Consider the following 21,900-nt stretch of genomic DNA (forward strand, 5'->3'; position numbering starts at 1 on the left):
TTGATCTTTTAGTTGTTGAGGATGAAAGGTCATGCACAACCATATATGTAGAATGGACTAATGTTAATAAAATGACCTTCTCCTGAGAAAAACTAAGTGAACAACTGTTGCCCTCTCTTCTCTCATTTAAGCTTTTTTTCGGAAATCTCAATTTTGGTTTCACCTTTTTAATTTGAGCAAAGTGAAGTTTAATTTCTCATTGATTAGTAAATCTGTGGATTTTATCAGTCTACAATAGTAAGTCTGTCTACAATTCAAGTGCTTGAGGAGCGGGCTGAACCATTCAAGGCTAAAAGAGAGAAACCTAATTTAAATAACTGGCTAACAAAAACTAATAAGTTTATGTGTAAATGTTAATCAAGTATTAAAAATTCAACATTGTTTTATTGTAGAAATTGTATCTGTACTATGAATATAGCTGCTTTAGGCATGGAGACTTAGCTTGCTTAGCAGAAACAAACCAAACTGCCGTCTTTAGAGATAAGCTATACCTGTGCCAATCACCAAAGCAGGTGCCCACTCACCATGCTACTTTCTGTTGGAAAATATCTTTTCCTCAGCCACTAACCCCTGCGGAAACATGGCCTACATTAGGTGCTCTTATCACTATACCTTGAGTATATTATTATGGAAATGCTAATTTTTGTCATTTCGGTTCACCTATGCTATAGTTAGTGTAATTATGTTGCTTTATGGGTGTTAGGAATATCTGTATTGCCTTACATGTATAGTCTTGCCTGCATGTGGATCAGGGACGTGCGGTCATCATGAAAAGTATAAAAACTAATTGTGATAACATAAAATAAATGTTTCCACTGGTCTGTGCTATAAATTTGTTTTCTGTATGATTACAATAACTTTGATCATTTTCATAGTCAACATTGCTGAATTGGCGCATTTCCACTTCAAATACATGGGAGAAACGTGAGGTGCGGCAACGATGAGCCTCACCTCACCTCGCACTGTGCTCTCCCTCACACACTGGGCTCATGCATTCATTTGGCGCATGCCTGTTGCTGTCTCTCTGTATATCGCCAATATAAGGTTTGCAGATATGTTTATTATACACCTTGACTTTCCACAGTCTGGCTAATATCTTTAATGAATGTATGTGACATATTTAGTCTTGCTGATCGGACATAAAACCGCACCGAAGGGGGTAGATGTGAGCCCAACAGGTGCTTGTTACTGCTGTTCTTTTACGTGGAGGAGCCAATAAGTTAGCAGTATTAGAAAGTCAAGCGCACTGTAGCAGTTCATTTATTTTTATTTTTTGTTCTGACTGACTGCTAAAATGAAAGATTAAGATTTTTAAAACTAAAGGAAAATAAGGAGGCTTTTACAAGAAAGTGAGATTTTCGTGGAGAGGATAGTCGCATGGACTTAATTTACAAATAAAGGTAAGACCATAAACATTTTTCAGTTTTACAAAAAAATGGGATCAGACTAAGAAAAAAAAATCCAATATTTAAAAACTACATTTTGACCTTAAATAAAATATATTTTTTGTTTTTCTTGTTATCCTTTTGTTGAACAGACTGTATTAAAATTGATTAAAGCATCAGAATTAAAAGCTTTTAAAAACAACTAAATATTTCAATAAAGGTCAAAATTGAAATTTTTTTTGTACACCACTCAATACTTTCATTTTTATTGGATGAATATGAATTGTGGATTATTGCAACAGCAAATTTAAAACACATGGAGGGTGCAGAGCAAATGCGCTCTCTCTGCCTCCATAAATGTGATGTTCTTTCTTAGCCAAATATGTACCTTACCTATGTGTGTGTAAGGAATGCTAATGAGATATAAAACATAAGCATGTGCATTCTGCCAATTGAATAGTGAATAAGCTACTTTTTTGGATTCATATATTTGTAAATCTGATTCTGAAGGAGTCAGTGCCTCACCAGCCTTGAATCTCACCACACGTCACTGATATGATATAGAAGGGAGCAAAAGTAGGAAATATTTTTTTAAAAGTGTCTTATTAAAAATACTTAGTAAAATACGGATGACGGGAGAGCAGTCTTTTCAAGTCTAGGTGCGTAGCTACTTCAGATGTTCTGTTCATTCTGCAGGTTTGTCAATTTCTTTTGTAATTCAGATGTCTTATGTGGGCAACAATCTTTTCTCTTCTGTTCTTCCTTCTTTTTGTTCCCTTTCCTATGTGCAGCATACACCAGACTTTAAAGGGCTCCCTTCACATAATGATTACGTGAATAATCAATAATTGTTTTTCTTTCTCAGGCTGATGTCTCTTCTAATCCTAATTAACTAGACTAATAAATAAATTTAGTTTTTCACATTTTGAAGAAATTGCCAAAACATTCTAAGTTTAAGTCGAGGATTGTCTGGTTCACACTAATCAGTTAAAGATGCAAAATTTCAGATAAATATTAACAAGTGAAATTATAGCGTGTATAGTATTTAGGGATGTTTGAAAGAGACTTAAAGTTTAAATAAATGCCTAATGGTAGTTTAATGTTTGTTTGAGAGAGTTGTAGTCTAGGGGCCTGAGTGATGGCTGTTTAATTAATGTTAGCTCAGTTCAGGTTTTTGCTCAGTTTCAGTCCTTAGTGAGTGTATTTATTTATTTAATACGTTTTTAGTCCATTGTTCAGTATTGTGAGTTTTAACATTTGTTCTTCATATGGCTTATTTCTATGCCCATTGTGACACTAGGGGGCACTGTCGCTCCTCCAAACTCACAGACAAAACGTCCAGACACCAGGTAAAAGTAACAAAAATGATGTTAATTTCTTCTTTCTGATATTGTGCCACAGTAGACACCAAAATTACCATCATAAGCCAATAAATCAATAATAATAAAAGCAATAAAGATCATCCTCTCTTCCCAGCAGCTCCGTCACTGTACCTCCCAACTCCGGCTCAGCTTGCTGGGTCTGCACCAGTCCTTTAAATAGTCCTTCACCCGGAAGTGCTCCTGTCCTCCAGTCCACGTGATTCAATAGCACTTCCGGGTCAGATGAAGACTTATATTTTTTCTTCAGCCCAGAAATACTTCTGTTCTTCCGTCCCCATGACTTGGGAGTACTTCCAGGCTATAGGGAAAATAAAAATCCCCCGTCTCCCTGCAGCGTCACACGACAGCACCCACGGCACCCAGCAGAGCAGTGAAGCCGAGCTCTATCTCCCATGGTGCCCTGCGGGAATCTGGAGCACCTCTAAGCTGCAGGGAAGTTTCCATCTAGCGGCCTAGATGTGTCAGCCAGGATGAACTGCCGGCCGTCTCTCACACCATATAAACATTATTAACAAATTGTTATGGGCCTAAAGACAGTAGACATGTGATTTGAGATAAACTAAATAGAGGTTACATTCTTATAGTAGTGTATTGGAGAGTACATAAATGCGCAACATCATACAGTGAAATGAGACTAATCCAGTACATCTGCTTACAGCACATCAATGTACGCCCTCAGCAGAGCATGCCATCTGTAGTGTTGCTTAAATGAAACATGTCCTTTCTGTAGCTTGTGAAGTAGTGCATAATCTTCATGTTTTCTTCCAATTATCAGCTCACATAGCTACATTTGGTAAACAAACCACATAATTATTGAAAATGTGGTGCTCCACATACACAGTTGTTCAACTCTCCCATATGATTCTTACTGAGGAAAAAACAGTTTCTGCCCAGTGAAAGATGTCTACAAGACAATATTAGTTATTCTTCACGTACATATGCAGTTTACAAACATTTAACTGTATTCTATGGATTACTTTGTATATTTTAAGAATTATCTTAGTAAGTAATATGTTTTTAGTAATGTGGAATTTTTGATGTGCTTTTGACAGGTATTTGAAATGCTTATCAGTCCTGGAGACAATGTGTTGTTAGATGCACCAACCTATTCTGGAACACTAACAGCAGTAAGTACCCTCTGTCAATTTGTAATGTGTTAAAGTGTCAATAAATGCTATGCATTGCTGTACATCTTGTATATTATTTTTGTGTGCTCCAAGGAGGCATGACATGCCAGTGTAGCAATTGTCCTTGGCTTCATATATATTTCTACATAACTGCTCGACCACTTATTAAAATGTGGTATCACAGCCAATTTTTATGCCTAGAATATTCATGTCTTTGCTTTCAGAGGAGAGATACTGTCACTGTTTCAGTTCACATACTTACTTTTAAAAACATATACTTTGTTGTTTACCAATGGCAACTCGGTGGTGATAGTTTGAAAGCTGAAGACCTCCCCCTAAAGTAGAATTCTGTTCAATGTCTTATGGCAAATACACCTTTTTGGAAGACAGAATAGTTAATACATCAAAAAATATACAATAAATAGACAATCGCTTAATTCTAGAAGAAAAATTGAGGTTAGTCAATTACAGAATGTTGTCGAAATCAAGATTCTGCTTACATGCAAATTTAAAATTGAGCTACTCCTCTTTATTTGTTCATAATGAAAAGTAGAGCCAAGCAGCAAATTTTATTGCCCTATGTATGAGGTTACCCACCGGTTAGAGTTAAGTAGGCCTATAATTCAAACAAGAAAATAGTATCTTTACATTGCAACCCTGAACTGGATTAAGCAGGTTCAATGGATAAGAGGTTGGATTAGTGTTTTAACTATTTTTTGTTCCCGTGTTGAGCAAAAGAGAGTATTTAATTTTTTCACAATGGCTAACCCTAATTTCTAGTGATGGTTTTATAACTCCCAACAGAAATTAAGAGTTGTATTTATTTATTCATTTTTTTTTGAGAAAAATATTTATCTAGCAAGTTTGACTTGTTCTGTACATATGAAAAGGGAAAATAAACAGATGACCTCAAGACCATAGCTGCTATGCTTCAAATTAATGTTCCACTTCTCCTGTTTATCTAAGTTGGGCCACATTTTCATCTTGTATTGATTTAAAGTGCTTGTGTACATCATCGGATATTGCCTTTTTGTTCTTTTATTTTTTCATTTTTTCCATCAGACCAAAAATTATATAGTTAAACTGCCTTTAAAATGTAAATGTAAGTGATCTAGGAGATTAAACAACTAAGTAAAACTTTAAGGGTCATTCTGTCATAGTCAATAAGATGTATCTTAATTCTGAAGACATTATTAGACATGTTCTTTGACCTTTCTGATTCTCTGTTTGTTTCGTTTTATATCAGCTAAGGCCACTAGGTTGTAACATAATTAATGTAGCCAGTGATCAATATGGAATGATCCCCGAATCTTTGAGAGATGTCCTATCTAAGTGGAATAAAGAAGATGTTAAGAATTGTAATAGCACCATTCCAAAATGTCTTTATTGTATTCCAAATGGAGGGAATCCTACAGGGACTTCCTTAACTGAGGACCGCAAATATAAGATCTACCAGGTAAGTTTAATAAGAATTACATGTGATTATATTCCATGCAGTACAGCAATCAGACAATTACAAATTAATTTGTACATTGCAAACATTAGTGTGCAGGTTTTCTTTTTCTTCTTTTAAGTGCAGTTTGAATTTCTGGCAACCGATTGGAAAAATTCAGTTCAGAATTCATTAATTAACTTCTAAACTAATGAATTACGCTAAACACTAATTATCCATCCATTTATTCATTTTGATCCAAGTTTTTTGGGTAACAGTGGGGTTGAGAGATAGAGACTAAGTTGATAATATCAAACAGCAAAATAAAAGCCAGCAGTGGATGGTGAACATACCCACGGTTTTGAAAATGGATGGGGTGGCATTCAAAACTGTATTTCCTTCACACTTTATAAAGCAAGCAGCAAGAAGTATTGTCATATCTCTGTACCATTTTGCTGCAGTACTACACAACTTTTTACCACATAAGTACCGGTATATTTCCCAGTGAATATTTCACAAAATGTCTTTCAAATAACATTCTCTTTGAGTGTTAAATATGGAGTAACTGAACATTTAAATGAAAATGGATATGTTTATCTTTTTTTTTTTTCATTGTATAGCTTGCAAGGGAATATGATTTACTTATTATTGAAGATGATCCCTACTATTTTCTTCAGTTTCAAAAGGTAAAAGAATATTTTTATGTGTATAACATTCCATAACAAATGTTTTTCAATTCTTATAATATGCAACACGTAAAAATTTGTATCTGTTCTTAGATACAACTTAACAAAATATTGACATTTACTTATATGCTAATTACTAGTATTTACAGTTTTAATAATACATTTATGGTATATATTAGTCTAATTTTAAGTATCTAGATCTGTAGTTCTGTAATAAGTAAAATTGAAAAACAAAGAAATGCAATTGCAAAACAGTTCCAAAGTTGCCAGTAGCATATTTTATACTAAGTAGGTTATTGTTATTAAACATTTATACATTACCCTAGAAGTCTCTCATAGGTTTCTTTGTTTTTTTTTTCTGTTTTTAGCCTTGGGCTCCATCATTTTTATCAATGGATGTTGATGGTCGTGTTATTAGATTGGATTCATTTTCAAAAATTCTTTCATCAGGGTAGGTACTATTTGCTGCATTGTATTTAACAATTATTTATCAACTTCAAATAGTAATCATTTGCTCAATTTAAGATTCATATCATAATTTTAATCATTCAGTCAGCATCCAAAAATTTGAAAAATACACAATAGTACTACTTTTAATAGGTTGCTGCTCTCTGGAAACATCAGAAGTGGGCAGAGTATTCCATACCAATATACCAGTAAAAATATTCTTACTTTAAAAAAATACTACTCAAATAAAAATAAAAGCACTCCTCCAGAAATTGACTTAAAGTAAATATATATATATAAAAAATCAGGTTAAACTATGCAAAGTACCCAAGTCACCTTAATGTACTGATGCTTATAGTGTACTGAAACACTAAAAAATTGCAGTAAGCTGTTTCAGTAAATTAAATCTACTTCCAATAAAAGTGGAATATCCAAAAACAGTGACTAAGTACAAAAATAAATAAACTATGAAGTTCTGATTTCAATTAACAATTGTAGCAAAATGGTAATTTAAATAAATCTTAGCTAACTGCAACTCAGTTTGAGGCCAGGGATATTTACTTGAGGTGCTTGGCAAATCCTCCATGGCTCTAATTTTCTGACTACTTTTTGAAGAATGAGGAGCATATTTTTTATTATTTTTTCCTTAATATATGATCAAACTTATGACTTGCTTACTATTAGTGAGACATCATTGACTGAAATCCCCATGGTAAATAATCAGAAAGTAATATGTCATTTCTATTTCTACCAGTATTTCTGAACTGTCAACCCTTACTTTTCAATAGCTGAGACTTCTAAACATCAATAACTTCTGACTGTACTTTATCCATATTTTCACCTGTTTACATATATCTATTCTCTATATAAAAATATATCATATCTATATGTCATACCATGTATCTGTACTGCTGATCAGTATTTATATCTATATACTCTTCCTTGTATGTACTACTACTTGTAAATTCAACTATCCATATAGGTATACTCATTTGTATGCTGCCTTATTGCACCTTAATGTTCTTTTTGCACCCACTGTCTGTTGCACCTTACTCTTGCACTTTCTGGTTAGATGCTAAATTGCATTTTGTCGTACCTGTAAAATGGCAATGAAGATCTAATCGAATGTAGGCTAATCAATTTCTGTCAGTACTACAAGGAAAACTTATGACTGAGTTCCAAAAGTGACTAATTAAATACATAGAATAAGCCAGTTGATGGTGAAGAGTTGAAGAGCCTGGAGGAAAATAAAACATTAAATGTGAAAAATGCAAATGTAATATTAACAAGAGTGACGGAAGTGAAACATAGTAAAAGTACTTTTTTTAGTAGAAAAGGAAAATTGTAAATTAAAATGTATTTACAGTTCTAAAACATATTCTGTAATTACAGCACCTTTTTTTCCAAAACCCTAAACAGGATTGGCAGTCCTGGTGCAGAGGTATCACCGGCTGCACTTGGGTCCCTAATCCAGGTAGTGGTTGTGGGGGGTGCGGCAACGTGCTGTAAAATCAGTACATACTGCCAATATCTCTCTATATATCTCTCTCTCTTTAAACTCAAATTTAAAAATTCTGGCTGTATTTTTCAAAATCCATCTGTCTGTCAAAATCCAACAATTGATTCAAAACAGTGTTAACATACCTCAGAATAAATCTTTGTTGTCAAAACACACACACATATATCAAAATTATATAGACACTACTTCTGTCACCTTGACAATATTACAATTGAAAACACTGTAGCCAAAGCAAACATTTGTTTGATAAAAACTGCACAAGGAAAAGTATACATGTGCATGTAAACTGAGAATGAAGAAGGAATGCAATGCAGACAAACATAAATTGTTTCACTTTTATTCAGTTGATATAAAACTGTTTTTGGAATGCACACTTCTCTGTATTGTACCCCCTTCCAAAATATACAAACAATAGAATATGACAAACATATAAAATAATGGAACATTTTTTTTTTAAATATATGTCCTGGGTGAGGCCAAATAGCCTCATTGAACTACATCTACAGGTATTGGAATTATCTCCTTGAAGGAGTCTAAGGCGTTGTCTCTGTAAGCCACCGCCATTTTTTGAGAGAACATTTTTACCATTTATAGGGATGTGTGTCATTCAAAATTGAGTTTCGGAATGAAGAATAAGGTGGATGAACACATTTGTGATCCTTGCATTACTGTCTAACCATTCACAGACTTGAATACTCCAATGAAAACTGACATTTTCTCAAATGATTACACAAAACTACCCTGACTGGTCCTGTTGTTGATGTTCCTGTACCATCAGTGCATTTCTAAGATCCATGAGAAAGGTCAGATGTGCTGTGTTGTATGGTCCCAAGGTCACATGATGGTGGTGGACTTCATGGTGGCTAATAGCTGCACAGAGGGTGACCTTTCCCTTATGCAAGGCAGGGACATGGACAGTTTCCCAATGGCCAGTGACGTTGCACTCTGTCCTTCTCCTCCTCCTCATTTATGCATGTTAAAGCCTGCCTCATCAATGTAGATGAATTACTACAGCATCTACATTGACTCTAGTGCAAACAGTCTCTGAAGTAAAAGAAACAAGCAGTATGTAAATAGTGTTACTGTGACTGTATAGAGAATGTTACAATTTGCTGTAGATATATCAATTCATGTAAAGGTGATCTTACTTGCACATAGTGAAACCACAACTCTATTACGCTATCGCTTTTGCACTGGATTAGACCTTGATAAAGCTGCATTGTATGTATACTTTTACACAGCAGAATACTGTAGGCTAAAGATTTTTCAGATCCACATTTTGAATTTCATCTGTAATTTGATGTTGTTTTCTTCTTACTCCTTGACCTACTTTTGTCCTTTCAAAACATTTTTCTCTTCTTTGGATCATTTGATGGTTTTTGAGCTCCTTTTTATCAAACAAATCACTTACCCTTTTGTCATACTCTGTTTAGTTGTTACTTGTTTTTCTGGGAAAAACATGATTGGTTTTACATGTACAATTATATGTTGGGAACTTTAAGGAATATTTGTGTTCTCTCCTTGATCAAATGGATAAATGTATTTTATTGTCATACTCCTTGTCAAAGATGTAACTGTCTAGTAAACTTGTTATTCTAATATGGATCAATATAAATAAATATGGATCTATAAAGGGCAAGTGTTCTATTCAAGATTGGTCATTGTTGGTTTCTGTTCTGTGGTTGATGCTATTGGGATGTGTTTTGATTCATGATCCTCTCTTCAAGCTAGCATATTAAGAAAATAGAGGGAAGAATGGATGGGTATGTTGCTTTTGTTATGTTCCACACTAGGGAGCAGGGTTTGATGCCCAGCATGGTTATTATCTGTTAAGAGTCTTTAATTGTCCATGTAGATTCTCCAAGTATTCCATCTCCTTTTCATATCTATGTTAACCTGTTACTGTAACCTGGGTAAAAATGATAAACTCTTGGCTGTATGCTTTGATGGATTGGTGGACAGTTCATCTTCATTTCCTTCTTTTTGCCCAAGACTGTTGAGATAAACTCCTGCTTCTTGCATGGATTTATTAGAAAAAATGCAACTTCAGAAATGAATGAATAGATTGCTATATTCGTTATAGAACAACATGGGCCATATACTGCACACAGTGTACACTGTATGTATTCACTCTGAATATACAAATCTTACTTTTCTTATCTGAATGCTTAATGCATATAGTTTAAGGTCGATGGTATTGGTATTTGTATAATAATTTTTGCATAATGCAGAATAAAGCACAAATTGCAATATGGCAGAATTGGGTTAATCTGAGCTTTTGATATTAAAATGTTCTGGTGGTATTGAAGACCAAGTTCAGAACCAAAGCAATAACAAACTACGTGCAAGTCCATCACAGTGCCCACTCATGCTCACACTCACAATTACATGAGGCCAACTTAGTCTGATGTTAAAAGGAGATTAAATTGAAACAGAAACCCTGGCATATTTTCATTAATTTTAGGTTACGAATTGGATTTATAACTGGACCGAAACCTCTCATTGACAGAGTTGTCTTACACATTCAGACTTCTACAATGCATACCAGCACTTTTACACAGGTAAGTAAAGAGTTTAAGTATTCAGATCTTTTGAGTGCTCTTTTATTTTCCTTAACTGAACGACATAGATTTATAATTGTATGTTTAAATTGTGAGTAACTTAAAATCCACTGTTGTTTTTCCTAGGGATTCATTCTGTTTTGGAAACTGTAATTAAATAAATAAAAAGTTAATTTTTCATAAAAGTCTTATCTACTGTGGTCTATCATATTTATGAGGCTATCTTAAGTGTAGGATGCTATCTGATAATTTTGTTTAGAGAGAAAATGTTTGAGAAATTTAAAGAAAAAACAAAAAAGTGTTGTTGGTTTGTGTGTATGTGTTTTTTGACATTATTAAGGACAAAATGTTTTTCTGTACTTCTATCTATGACAGTTTAGAATGGTTAGACACAAAAATACATTTACTAACACCAATTTCAAATTTAAAAATTCAGTTATGTTGTTAATTACAATCCATAAAGATAGCATCTAATGTTAAAGTGATCAGCAGGTAATAAATGAAAAGACTGACAATGACAAGCAAGATTGTGCTTGCTAGGGTGTTGTCATAGTGTCTTCCTTAACTACTGCATTTGACTTGGTAGTTTGTTTCAGATTGATTCAACCCTTTTTTGAAAAAGTGCTTCTTGGCTTTAGTCTTAAGTACACTTTCTCTTGATATCCATAAGTGTCCTTCATTACAATTTAGCTGAAACTAATGTTGCTAAATCAATTTAATCAATCACTTTGAGAATTATTTTTTCCTCTTAGCCTTCTGTGTCTAAGACTAAAGAGATTAAATTCTCTGACCCTCTCCATGTAGGAACACACCGTTTTGTCCAGAGATGCTATTCCCTCCAGAGCTTTAACAGCTGTTACCTTTTGTTTGTAGTATGGTGATCAGAACTCCACAAAGTACACCAGAAGTAGTTCAGTACTTTTTGTCCTTTTGGACATTACTGTAAAATGTTGAAAGTAAATCATTTTTTTCCTTGAATTGTCTTATTTACATTTTGAAAATTTACACATAATCTGCAATGGACTGAGGCTGATGCAATACAACATATTTGCAATGACATATGGGTAGTCCAAACATACACAGCAATAGAGCACTGCCACCAGTCTAGTTGAAGCCAAGGTCAAGTGAACATGCACAATCATTGAACAATGCGTCATAGTGAGATTTCTTTGGCAGAAAGTGTGAAACCTGCTGAAATTCACCAAAGTGAAAACAACATGAGTCAATGAAAAGTTTATGAATGGAAAGAAAGGTTTGAAGCAGGAAGAACAAGCATAACCAAAGAAGCTCGGTCTGGCCAACTATCAACATTGTGCCACAAGTCCACATCGACATGGAGAATGCCTTCATCGGAGAGACCAATGGATTGTGTTGTCTGCTGTTGCTGGATATTTCGTTGTTTGCTATAGATCTGCATATGCCATAATGCATGATGACTTGGAGTACTGTTAAGTTTGCATAAAATGAGTACCCAAATGATATACACAATCCAACATCCTTCTGTGAATTTCATCAGGCTTTACTCCCTCTACTCAAAGAAATCTCATTGTGGCACGTTGTTCAGCAATAGTGGAATCCCACAGCAGAGCATCTGTGCCATCGCAAATGTGTTGTATTGTAGTTACCATGTAATTTTTAAATTGCCTTTACTTTTTGGGTTAATTTTGTCTGTATGATTTATATTTAATTTAATTGCATTTTTTAAATTAGTAAAAGTTTTAGGTACTCGTGCACCTTGATTGAGAGTGTCTTTAGAGTAAGATTGTCTTTTGGCTTTTTATTTTTTTGCCAACTGAATTTAGATAATTTGGGTCATTCTCTTTCTACTTTTACTACAACTTGTGCAAATTATGTATAGTTTTAATTTCCTGATAATTTCTTTTTTTCAGCTTATGGTGTCACAGCTGCTAAATAAATGGGGACAGGAGGGATTCCTTAAGCATGTGGATAGGTACATTCAAAGATTTTCATTCATTGAACAATGAAATGTTGCATTTCTTTTGGACAGTGAACTAAAAGTCTTTAAAAATTAAAAATGTCTTCTGAACCTGTTAGTATATTTATAATCATAAAATGTTTGGCCATACCTCTGTGCATTTACTGTATACTGTGTTTCAGCAAATTACTTACGTACTGGCTTTTGATTCTAATTTTATGATTATTCATTGTTCATGTTTTAATAAGGAAATGAAAGGACAAAAAAAGTAGACAGATGAAAGTATACAGAAGTATATAAATAAGCAGGAATACCTTTTCACAGCTAGGATAACATACAAACAGTTGGCTAGGAACAAGCTCTAGAGGTGCTGTATTTCATCTGGTGGCATGTGGGTAGATGTTTCCCTGCTAAAGTATTTGAGGTTCCTGGAGAGTCCTCCATTTACTGGAGCTTCATTTAGAATATGAGTAATGCGAAGTGCCGCCCATTGGGCTGTAGTGGAACCAGAAGTACTCCTTAGAATAACCTTAAAGGGACCTCCAACTCCTTAGTCAGAGGATCCTGCAGTCAAGAACAGAGTGAAGGCAAGGGCTTACCTGTTGTAGAGCATAAGGAGGCTGGTGTTTTTGGAAATATGTATGCAGGGAGTTAGGAAGGAGGGTATTGATTATATTCTGTAAAGGTGAGGTTAGAGAAACTTAAGAAGGACTAGAGAGGGACAGTTTCATCATTTTGTATTTTGTTTTTCTCCTCTTTTTTCTGCCCTTGTAAGTGTTTTGCTTGTTAATAAATTACCTTTCCTAACATTAAGCTGGTTTGCATTGGTGTTGGTTCAGGGTAACAGGTTGACCTGACAGTGTTCTGCATTGCCACTGGAGTTATTACTTTCAGTACCTGTATGTTTGTAACTGATTACAAGCTTAAAATGTCTTGTGTTAATAACAAAATTCTGCATATCATCAAAATAAATTTGTATGAATAAATGGAAACCATGAGCACTAGTAATAGTTTTTTCAGGAACTGAAAAATGTAAAAAATCTTGGTCAAATTACATAAAAATCAAAAACATAAATTTAAGAGTGGTGTTGATAAGCAAAATTCACCAAAGCATTTCTCTCAGTGAATATTCTGTATTCACCAGTGACCTTGTTTGCTGAGTGTTTTCCTGGAAACCACCTTGTGGCCTGCTTAGATAAACATTTTTTTTTCCCCTCAGTACCCCTTGATGCTTTGTGAGGCCTGCGTGAAATCACAGAGCTGTAGGAACTAGTGATGTGTCGTTCGCGAACGAGCCGGCTCTAAGAACCGATGCTTTGAAGTGAACGAGAGGAGCCGATGCCCGTCGAGCAGAGCCGAAGCTTCAGCCACTCCTGCTCAGCTCTGCTAAAAATTCATTCGGCTGGGACGGGAATTTATTTATATAGGCACACAGAACATTTGCTCATAATGCCAGCTCGTTCACAAACGACACATCGGACTAGGATCGTACCACTATGTGAAAGAAGGAAGGGGGGGCAGATGCTCCGAAGACAGCGAGTGTTGGTACAGGCCAGGTACACTGTACCTGTCGATGCGACAGACGAGGAGCCAGATTTAAATGCAAGCGCATCGTGAAGAAAAAAAGAGTAAAGAAATGAGTGAAAGCCGAAAAAGCAGCAGCATCTGGCTGCAAAGCTAAGTGCAGAATTTGTAATATGAAAATATCCGTTAGAGCAGGGTCAACAACAAACCTGCACAGACATAGGCTATAAGATCCACCCACCCATCCGTGCAACTGGAGGACAGCGTGCCTTCTCTCCTGCCATCCACTGACCCTGGAAAAGAGACAAGTACTTCTGCTGCAGCATCCACTGTCTTACCGAAAACTGCAGGTATAACATGGTTTTCAGTTCAAACCAAAATAAGCACATTTATTTAAAAACAAATGACGCCAGACAAACAAAGAAGTGCCGATGAGGAGCTGGCTAAAATGATAGCTAGCGACTTTCAACCATTTTCCATTGTGGAGGACATTGGATTTACAACTTTTGTACAGGCCTTAAACCCCATGTATGTTACTGGCCCAAAAAATTTTATTCAAAGAGTCATGTTGTTGTTGAGATTGGCCTTTGTTTGCTGAGGTTTTGTGTTAAGTTGTTCATTTAAAGCTTTTATTAAAATGTTAAATAGTAATGGTGTATTTTTTGTAATTGAAAAAATGCATAAAAATAGGTAATGTCTGAAAACAATGAATAAGAAATTGCTTATACACAAACAATTCATAATTGCTTAATTAGGCTAAAATATAAGCATCCAAGTGATACTAAACGAAGAGCCATTTGGGAGCCGTAAGAGCCGGCTCTTTAAAGGGAGCCGATCCAAAACAGCCAAAGCTTTGAAAAGAGCCGGAGTTCCCATCACTAGTAGGAACCATGCACAGAACTTTCATGCATATGTACTGTAAAATTGTTGCAGAGCTGCTTCAGACATGTGTGATATCGCCTCCTGATCCCTATTCCAGCCTTTCACCTTGCTTGGGTTTAACAAAAATTTAACAAAAAAAAAAAAAAAATTCCAAATAAAAATTACTGCATTAGCTGACCACAATGAGAATATGCAACTGGGCATAAAATGCTGATCTCTCTGCACCAGCCATTTAGCACCTCATGGCTAATTATGCATGCAAATTAGCCATGTGCCCAGCTACACCTGAAAACAAACCTTAAAGTTTCCTTAAAGAAAGAAAACACATGCAACCATGTACACTAATAATAATAATGAAAGATTTGTTATTGTTTACAAGGCATTTCTAACTTCTTAATGAAAGAAAACAGTGCAAAGCATCCACATCTGGTGTCAGGATATCAAACAATAGAATGAGCCTCTGCTTCGTTATATAGCTACTGTAGTTTGTTCCCCAAGATTAGAATTCTGTGAGTGCAATGATACAAGGGGAGAATCAAAAAGTAATGGCAACTTACTCTTTAAAACCAGTAACTGTGAGGAGAAGAACTTAAAAGTTATATAACTTATCCACTTTGTGTCCTTGCAGATCGATACACTTTTTTATTCTTTGGGAGAAGACGGTTTTTGGCTACTTACAAATTCAGGTCTTCCTTCACCTCAGTCTTACCTCTCTAAATGGACTGAAGATGTTATAGTCGCAATGTGCTAGATCAGGATTTTAGGAAGGATATGGAAGTCATTCAAACCGTAGATGCTGCATTGTGTCCACTGTTGTGGCCACTTCTTGGGGACGTGTATTGTCATGCAGCAGCAAGACTGTTTTTGACAGCATTAATCTTCTTTTGCTGTGAATTACAGGTCTCTAAGCATAGACAATCACTGACCAGTGCAATGCACTGTGCCGTTTTCTTGAAAATGCACCAGGATAGAACCTTTCATTTGTCAAAAGAACATCATCAAAATTGCAATGTAGAGAACCATCTCTCAGGATTTAGTTTCTATCCTGAATGATCAGGAGCAAACAGTGTTTGCCCAAAAGGTGGCCAGTTTTGAGTTTCTTATATTACGGTGGCATTCATTTTGTGTAGAAATTTATAATTTCAAATTAGGTTTTAATGGAAATCAATCAGAAATAATTTATGAAGTTTCATATTCAAAAATAGTATTCTAAAAATTGCCAGCAAGAGTTTAGAAGATCTCCCATATGAATTTTATAGACTTCTTTGCACAAGGAAATACTGTAGTAGTCAAAAATAAAAGCATGAGCATTGATAAATCTTTGTGTCAAAAAGTAAATTGAAGTCATTGAGATCATAACAAAAAAAAAAAAAAAAGTTGATCAATAGACAAACACCTTGGACTTGGACAGTCTTTATTGGCTTTGAAACACCAACACCCTAGGCAGTCTTTACAACTAAGGATCCACTTAGAAAGTACAGTTTCATGAACATAAATGTAAATTGCTACATGTGAGAAAAAGGAACATTGTTTATAAATTAAAGATAAGTGACACTGACCTACATGAAATAAACTCTAAACACAATTTATTGGTTGGTGCTTCATCCAGGGAATGTACGTTCCTTGTGCCCTATGCTTGCTGGGATAGGCTCCAGCCTACTGCAACCTTGATTAGGATTAAACAAGCTTAGAAAATGGTATGGTATGGTCTGGTACTGAGTTAAGTTTTGAATATAAGTCATGTGGATGTCATCTTTAGACTTGAGATAAATGTGAAGAATTCGAGAGCTGTAAGTGCTATGCATTTTTGAAAAAAAGGACACCATAAAATGCAGGTTAAAAAGACAAAACACTCCAGTCATATATACATTTCTTTTTTTTTAGTAACCCTGCATTACAAGGCTGAAAGAACTGCTTGTTCTGTTTTTTGTTTTCTATTGAAGTGTGTGGATTGGAAACACCCATGTACAACAGTGGGCACCATACATAAAATGTATAATATGTTCCCTCTTAATTCTTAAAGGGAAAGACCTTTTATATGTCATTCAGTTTCGGTTTATTTTGGGGCCGGCACACAAAAATTATATGTCTATCCTGCTATGCTTTAATCAAGTGGTTTGTGAGTAAGTAGCAGACTTGCTCAGATATTAAATAACCTTTGTGACTTGGAATTAGAATAAAGTCACCAATCCTCTTGTTGTAAAAGGCAACTAAAGGAGGTTTGTGTCAGGAATGACAGCTGTAAAAATGTATGCTTGAAAACTCCATTTTAAGGACTTGCCAAACTTGGGTTTACCCAGAAAATGACCTTCAAACTGGTAGAGAGACAGAAAGAGAGAAATCTTTATTTATTATTTAAAAACCTAGACAGTCATGAGTGGTTCCTAACTTATTTTACACTGCACTATATCATTGTTGGCAAGACCTCTGCATCAGTGTTGGGCTTCACTGATGCCACCAAGTCAGAAGAACCACCATGTCTGGTACCATGCAACCATGCCAGCATGATTTCATTTTCCAAACTTATAATAAGCTCTTTTTTGTAGTGAATACCAAATGATTACACTGTTCACATCATTCCCTGGCTTAAAACAAATCGGGAGAAAAAGATGCATCTCCTGAAACTCTTCATGCCCTTGCAGTGATATTAGATGTGAGTGAAAAATGCAGATATTCTTTGCTTTAGCTTTCTGTTATATGCAATTTGGGACTTCTATCATAACTGATTAGAAGGGACAGTCCTAAACTTCGGCTTGTGTGCATTCCTTATCACACATCTTCAAGTTCTGGGACTGGAGATTTCAATAATAAAAGTCATAACAAAACAACACTTTCCAACCAGTTAGGCTGTAAAACTAGCCTAATTAACACAATGTGGTGTAATGGCAAATTGACTAAGTAGTTACTTATGTATTTAGAGACAGCTAAAAATTATAAAAAATTGCTGGTATTGGGTTTCATTTTGAATATGAGAACTTCATAATCAAAAAACCGTATAAAAAAATAGATATTTATCTATCAATATTGGCCTGAAAACATTTCCTGATGACAACCTAGTGGGAGCTTCCACACATAAAGGCATCATTAGCTATTATAGTGCTGTAGACACTCGTAACTCTCTACAAATATTGTATAGATTGGTAGCATGTTGTTTATCTTAAGACTGTTTTCATAATTTACAAAGTTTTCTTGATTTTTGTATTTTCTGCTTTAGTGTGGTGGATTTCTACAGAAAACAGAGAAATGCAATGCTTACTTCTGCTGATAAATGGCTTAAAGGTTGGTTAATTTCTTTATTTAAGACAACAGCATCTTATAAACTGTCACATAATTTAATACTTAGCATGACTAATTTAGAAATACAGATATATATCTGCTAGTTTATTTTTGTAATTTGCCTTGAAAAGTGATGTCTGTTAAGTATTATTAACAAGCTTGGAAGGCATCTTTGAAAACTAATCTAAACTTTAATCACTTTTGTTTTAATGTGAGCTACTGTATCTAAATTCTCTAAGTCACATTATAATTTGACCAGTAACGGCGCATTTAGCATTTGTTTGCTCAGAGGTTGATGCGCTTGCTGCTTCCTGAGCAGCTCTTCTTTTTTCCACCCTAGCGGCCTGCCTTTTTCTCTTCTTTCATTGGCATACTTTCGCATTAAAACTGACTAAGTCAGTGTTTGTGTTGCAATTACTTAGTACGTTTTCTTAAATTTTTCGTTTAAGCTGGCACTTAAGTGTTCCATCTGCCTCAAGAATGATTTAAGATATGAAGAGGTAGGGGAAATGACAGTGAAGGTGGTAGGGATGACAACGCCGCCCATACGCGGCCCTGCTGAGAGTTGATTCTACAATAAAATAAAATAAAAATAAAAAGAGGAATAACCTTGGAGGTCAATCATCACCCTGAAAGCGGACAGTAGACGTCACGTAGTATATGTGTACCAAATTTCAAGTCGATAGGTCAAGCGGTTTGCGAGCTACAGGTGATTTAAAATACTGGACAGACAAATTAACAGCCACAGTAGTGTATTATATATAAAGATGTTAGCTAATCTAAACTGATTTACAAAATTGTGCTTTGAGTTTCTGAAAAATATCTTCAAATTTTGATATGGAAGTACAAACTAGATATTGCACTGTTCTTTTAATTTGAGAGTGTATTGGTAAGGGGGAAACTAATTCGAATGTAATAAAGTAGTGATTAGAAATAAATTTAATGAAGTAATAATTAGATCTAAAATGTGGTTATGACTGTGACTCAGGACGTAGACAATCTAGCAAAACCCTGAGTAGTTAAATGTGTCAGTTTTCCTACTTCAGGAACAAGATCGGAGACTGGTGAACAATAAACAATAAATATGTCCCTGGTGGTCTGTAGACTAGTACTACAGTTGCACTGGAATCTATTTTAATATCTATTATGAGTACCTCAATGGATGTAACATTTTAGAAGCAGTTTGCAGTACTTCCACAGAATTATCCCAAGGCCACCTCCTTGACCTGTATTGCATGCACTGAAGTGAACAGCAGTGCAGAAAAATTCATTTAGGTGAACTTGTCTACTGCTGGCATTAAACACAGCTCACAACAGTCAGTCAGTAGTCGGTACTAATCATAACACAACAATAAATTCTGAAAGAAGCAGTAGTTTTTCAAAAATAACAACACATTTACTACTCAAGGTCAATGTCTACTTCCCCCGGAAATGCTATGTAGCTGATGCCCATGCAAAGTATGACTCTAGAATTGTTCGAAGGCAGCTCAGGTCCATTCTTCAGGCAAGCTTGACTGAAGAAGGGGCCTAAACTGCCTCAAAAGCTTGCTTATTGTATTTTTTTTTAGTTAGCCAATAAAAGGTGTAATTTTGCTTGAAGTCTTGTTGCATCCATAATGGTTAACATTGTACAATACCCTACTATTCAATAATCTGAAAGCTTCATGCATTTTAGTGGCTTGAATAGTCAAGTAAAGCCTATGTCAAATTACTCAACATTTTCAGCGATTTTCAGTCATAGACTTCACATACATAATTTTAGTGAGTTAGAGGGTGTCGGCTGCACTTTCCTGTGAAGTTGATTACTTAATGTGACATACCCAGTGACTCACTACAACTAGTCTGTGATTCGCACCGATAAAAATAAACAGATTTGATTTTTGTCTTTAGCCAGCCTTTAGTCAGATGTGTGCAGGAGAGCTGACAGCCAATTAATGTTCACCCAGAATTACAATGCATACAGTGTAGTGATGAGAAATAAGGAACACAGGTGTTTTGAACATTACAAATAGAAGTCAGTCTTAAGTTTAATGTTTTATGTACTAAAACAAATGTAAAAAACAGCAACATTTTACTGAATGGTAGTTTATTGCAGTTTCCAAGGTGCATCCACTACCCATCCGCTTGCATGTTTTGCAAAAGTAGTAATGAAAGTTGAGGAGGTGCAAGACACCAACTATACAGAGTAGCGACAGTAATCTGGTTTCACTTCAAACACTGCATACCATAATAGAATGGAAAAAAGAAATAATGGGCCAATATTGCTGCTGAACTTGTCGCAGTCGTTAAAACCCTTCATAAAGCACCAATTCCGTCAGGCTGTCAGAAAAAATACGGTAAATGTGACATTGCCTGCGGTTTATTCGGTTGTGTAATTTGACATCATAAAGAAATCAGATCAGCAACTGCTTTTAGTTGGCAAAAAGCTTTGTAATGTGACATTAGCCGAAATTAGTTTGGGAAAATACCTTCCCTGAACATCTGATCAACAATAAGTTTAACCTAAGAACAAGTTATGGGAAAAATATGATGATTAGAACATGATACAACAAAAATAAGTATATAAGTGCAAGACACATATCTTAATTATTACTTATAATAAATAAGTAAAAATAATCTTAATTAAGTAGCAAAGCTTGAGAATGAAAAACACAAGTCCGAGAACATGAAAAGATTCTAATAGTATAAAAAAATTAGAATGCTTAGAACCAAGAACCTCACTATTACTTCCACTGTTTCTGCTGACCCTGAATGTGACCCTGAGTAAGTAGTTTAATTACTTTGTGCCCCAGTTATGTGAAAACAATTGTACTACAGTTGTATACCTGTATTACATTGTGAGATGGTGTTCACAATTGAAAAGGTGCTACACAGAAAAATGATTTGCTTGTTTGCTTTATAGTTTAAGTGAACTTGCTTAAATGCTACCCCATCCTCTGAATTATCATGTAACAGAAAGTTTAGGCTCAGAAAATGGTTGAATAAATGGATGGAGAGTTAATTTACAAATAATTGTACAAATACAATACACTACAATACAGTTTATGTGTGTATAGCCCAAAATCACTCAAGAAGTGCCGCAGTGGGCTTTAACATGCCTTGCCCTTTGTCAGCCCCCAGCCTTGACTTTCAAATGAAGGCAAAGTAAATTTATGCCTCCATCCTGTACTCTTTCAAAATAAAAATCTGTAAACATGTAATAAATACATTAAAAATATAAGAAAAAATAAATAAAACTTTCATACCTGAGCAAGAGATTATACCAGGATAGAGCTACTATAACCCCCCCCCCCCTCCACACACACACACACAAATATGGTACTTAAATAAAACTTGTTTTCTATTTTATAATTGGACCACACTGCTGCCTTAAAATACACTATAAAGTTCAGTTTTGGAATCCCATACAGTAGCTGCTTTTGTGAGGTTTACAAATTTTCCACCTTGTCTATGTGCTCTGCTTTTCTTCAACATTAAAAGAAATGCAGGTTAGGGTTAACTGGCAGCTCTAACTCTAAACTGGCTGAGTAAATGTATGGGTGTGTGCATGGGCAGGCCTAGCAATGCAATGGCATGCCATTAAGGGCTGCTTCCAGCCTTGCAACCAGTGCTATCAAAAGAGTTGGGTATCTTGTGCTATTTCATTATTTATGTGAATTTATTTATTTCATCATTTTCCATTTTTATTTTTTTTTAATATTGCCTCATTTTAGTGTCTCAGATTTATGTGGAATATTTACTAA

At 35.1% G+C, this 21,900-nt stretch overlaps 1 protein-coding gene across 1 annotated transcript in view; it reads left to right on the plus strand.

The window, feature by feature from the left end:
- Nucleotides 1-21,900, plus strand: part of aadat (aminoadipate aminotransferase) — a 112,061-nt gene that overhangs the window by 50,982 nt on the left and 39,179 nt on the right. Inside the window, exons 5-11 of the mRNA XM_039751250.1 lie at nt 3,820-3,894; nt 5,141-5,350; nt 5,947-6,012; nt 6,381-6,463; nt 10,443-10,539; nt 12,429-12,490; nt 18,096-18,160. Coding sequence (XP_039607184.1) covers nt 3,820-3,894; nt 5,141-5,350; nt 5,947-6,012; nt 6,381-6,463; nt 10,443-10,539; nt 12,429-12,490; nt 18,096-18,160 — 658 coding nt within the window. The remainder of the gene's footprint in view (nt 1-3,819; nt 3,895-5,140; nt 5,351-5,946; nt 6,013-6,380; nt 6,464-10,442; nt 10,540-12,428; nt 12,491-18,095; nt 18,161-21,900) is intronic.

The sequence above is a fragment of the Polypterus senegalus genome, chromosome 4 (genome assembly GCF_016835505.1).
Source record: "Polypterus senegalus isolate Bchr_013 chromosome 4, ASM1683550v1, whole genome shotgun sequence".
In the NCBI taxonomy this organism is placed as follows: Eukaryota; Metazoa; Chordata; class Cladistia; order Polypteriformes; family Polypteridae; genus Polypterus; species Polypterus senegalus.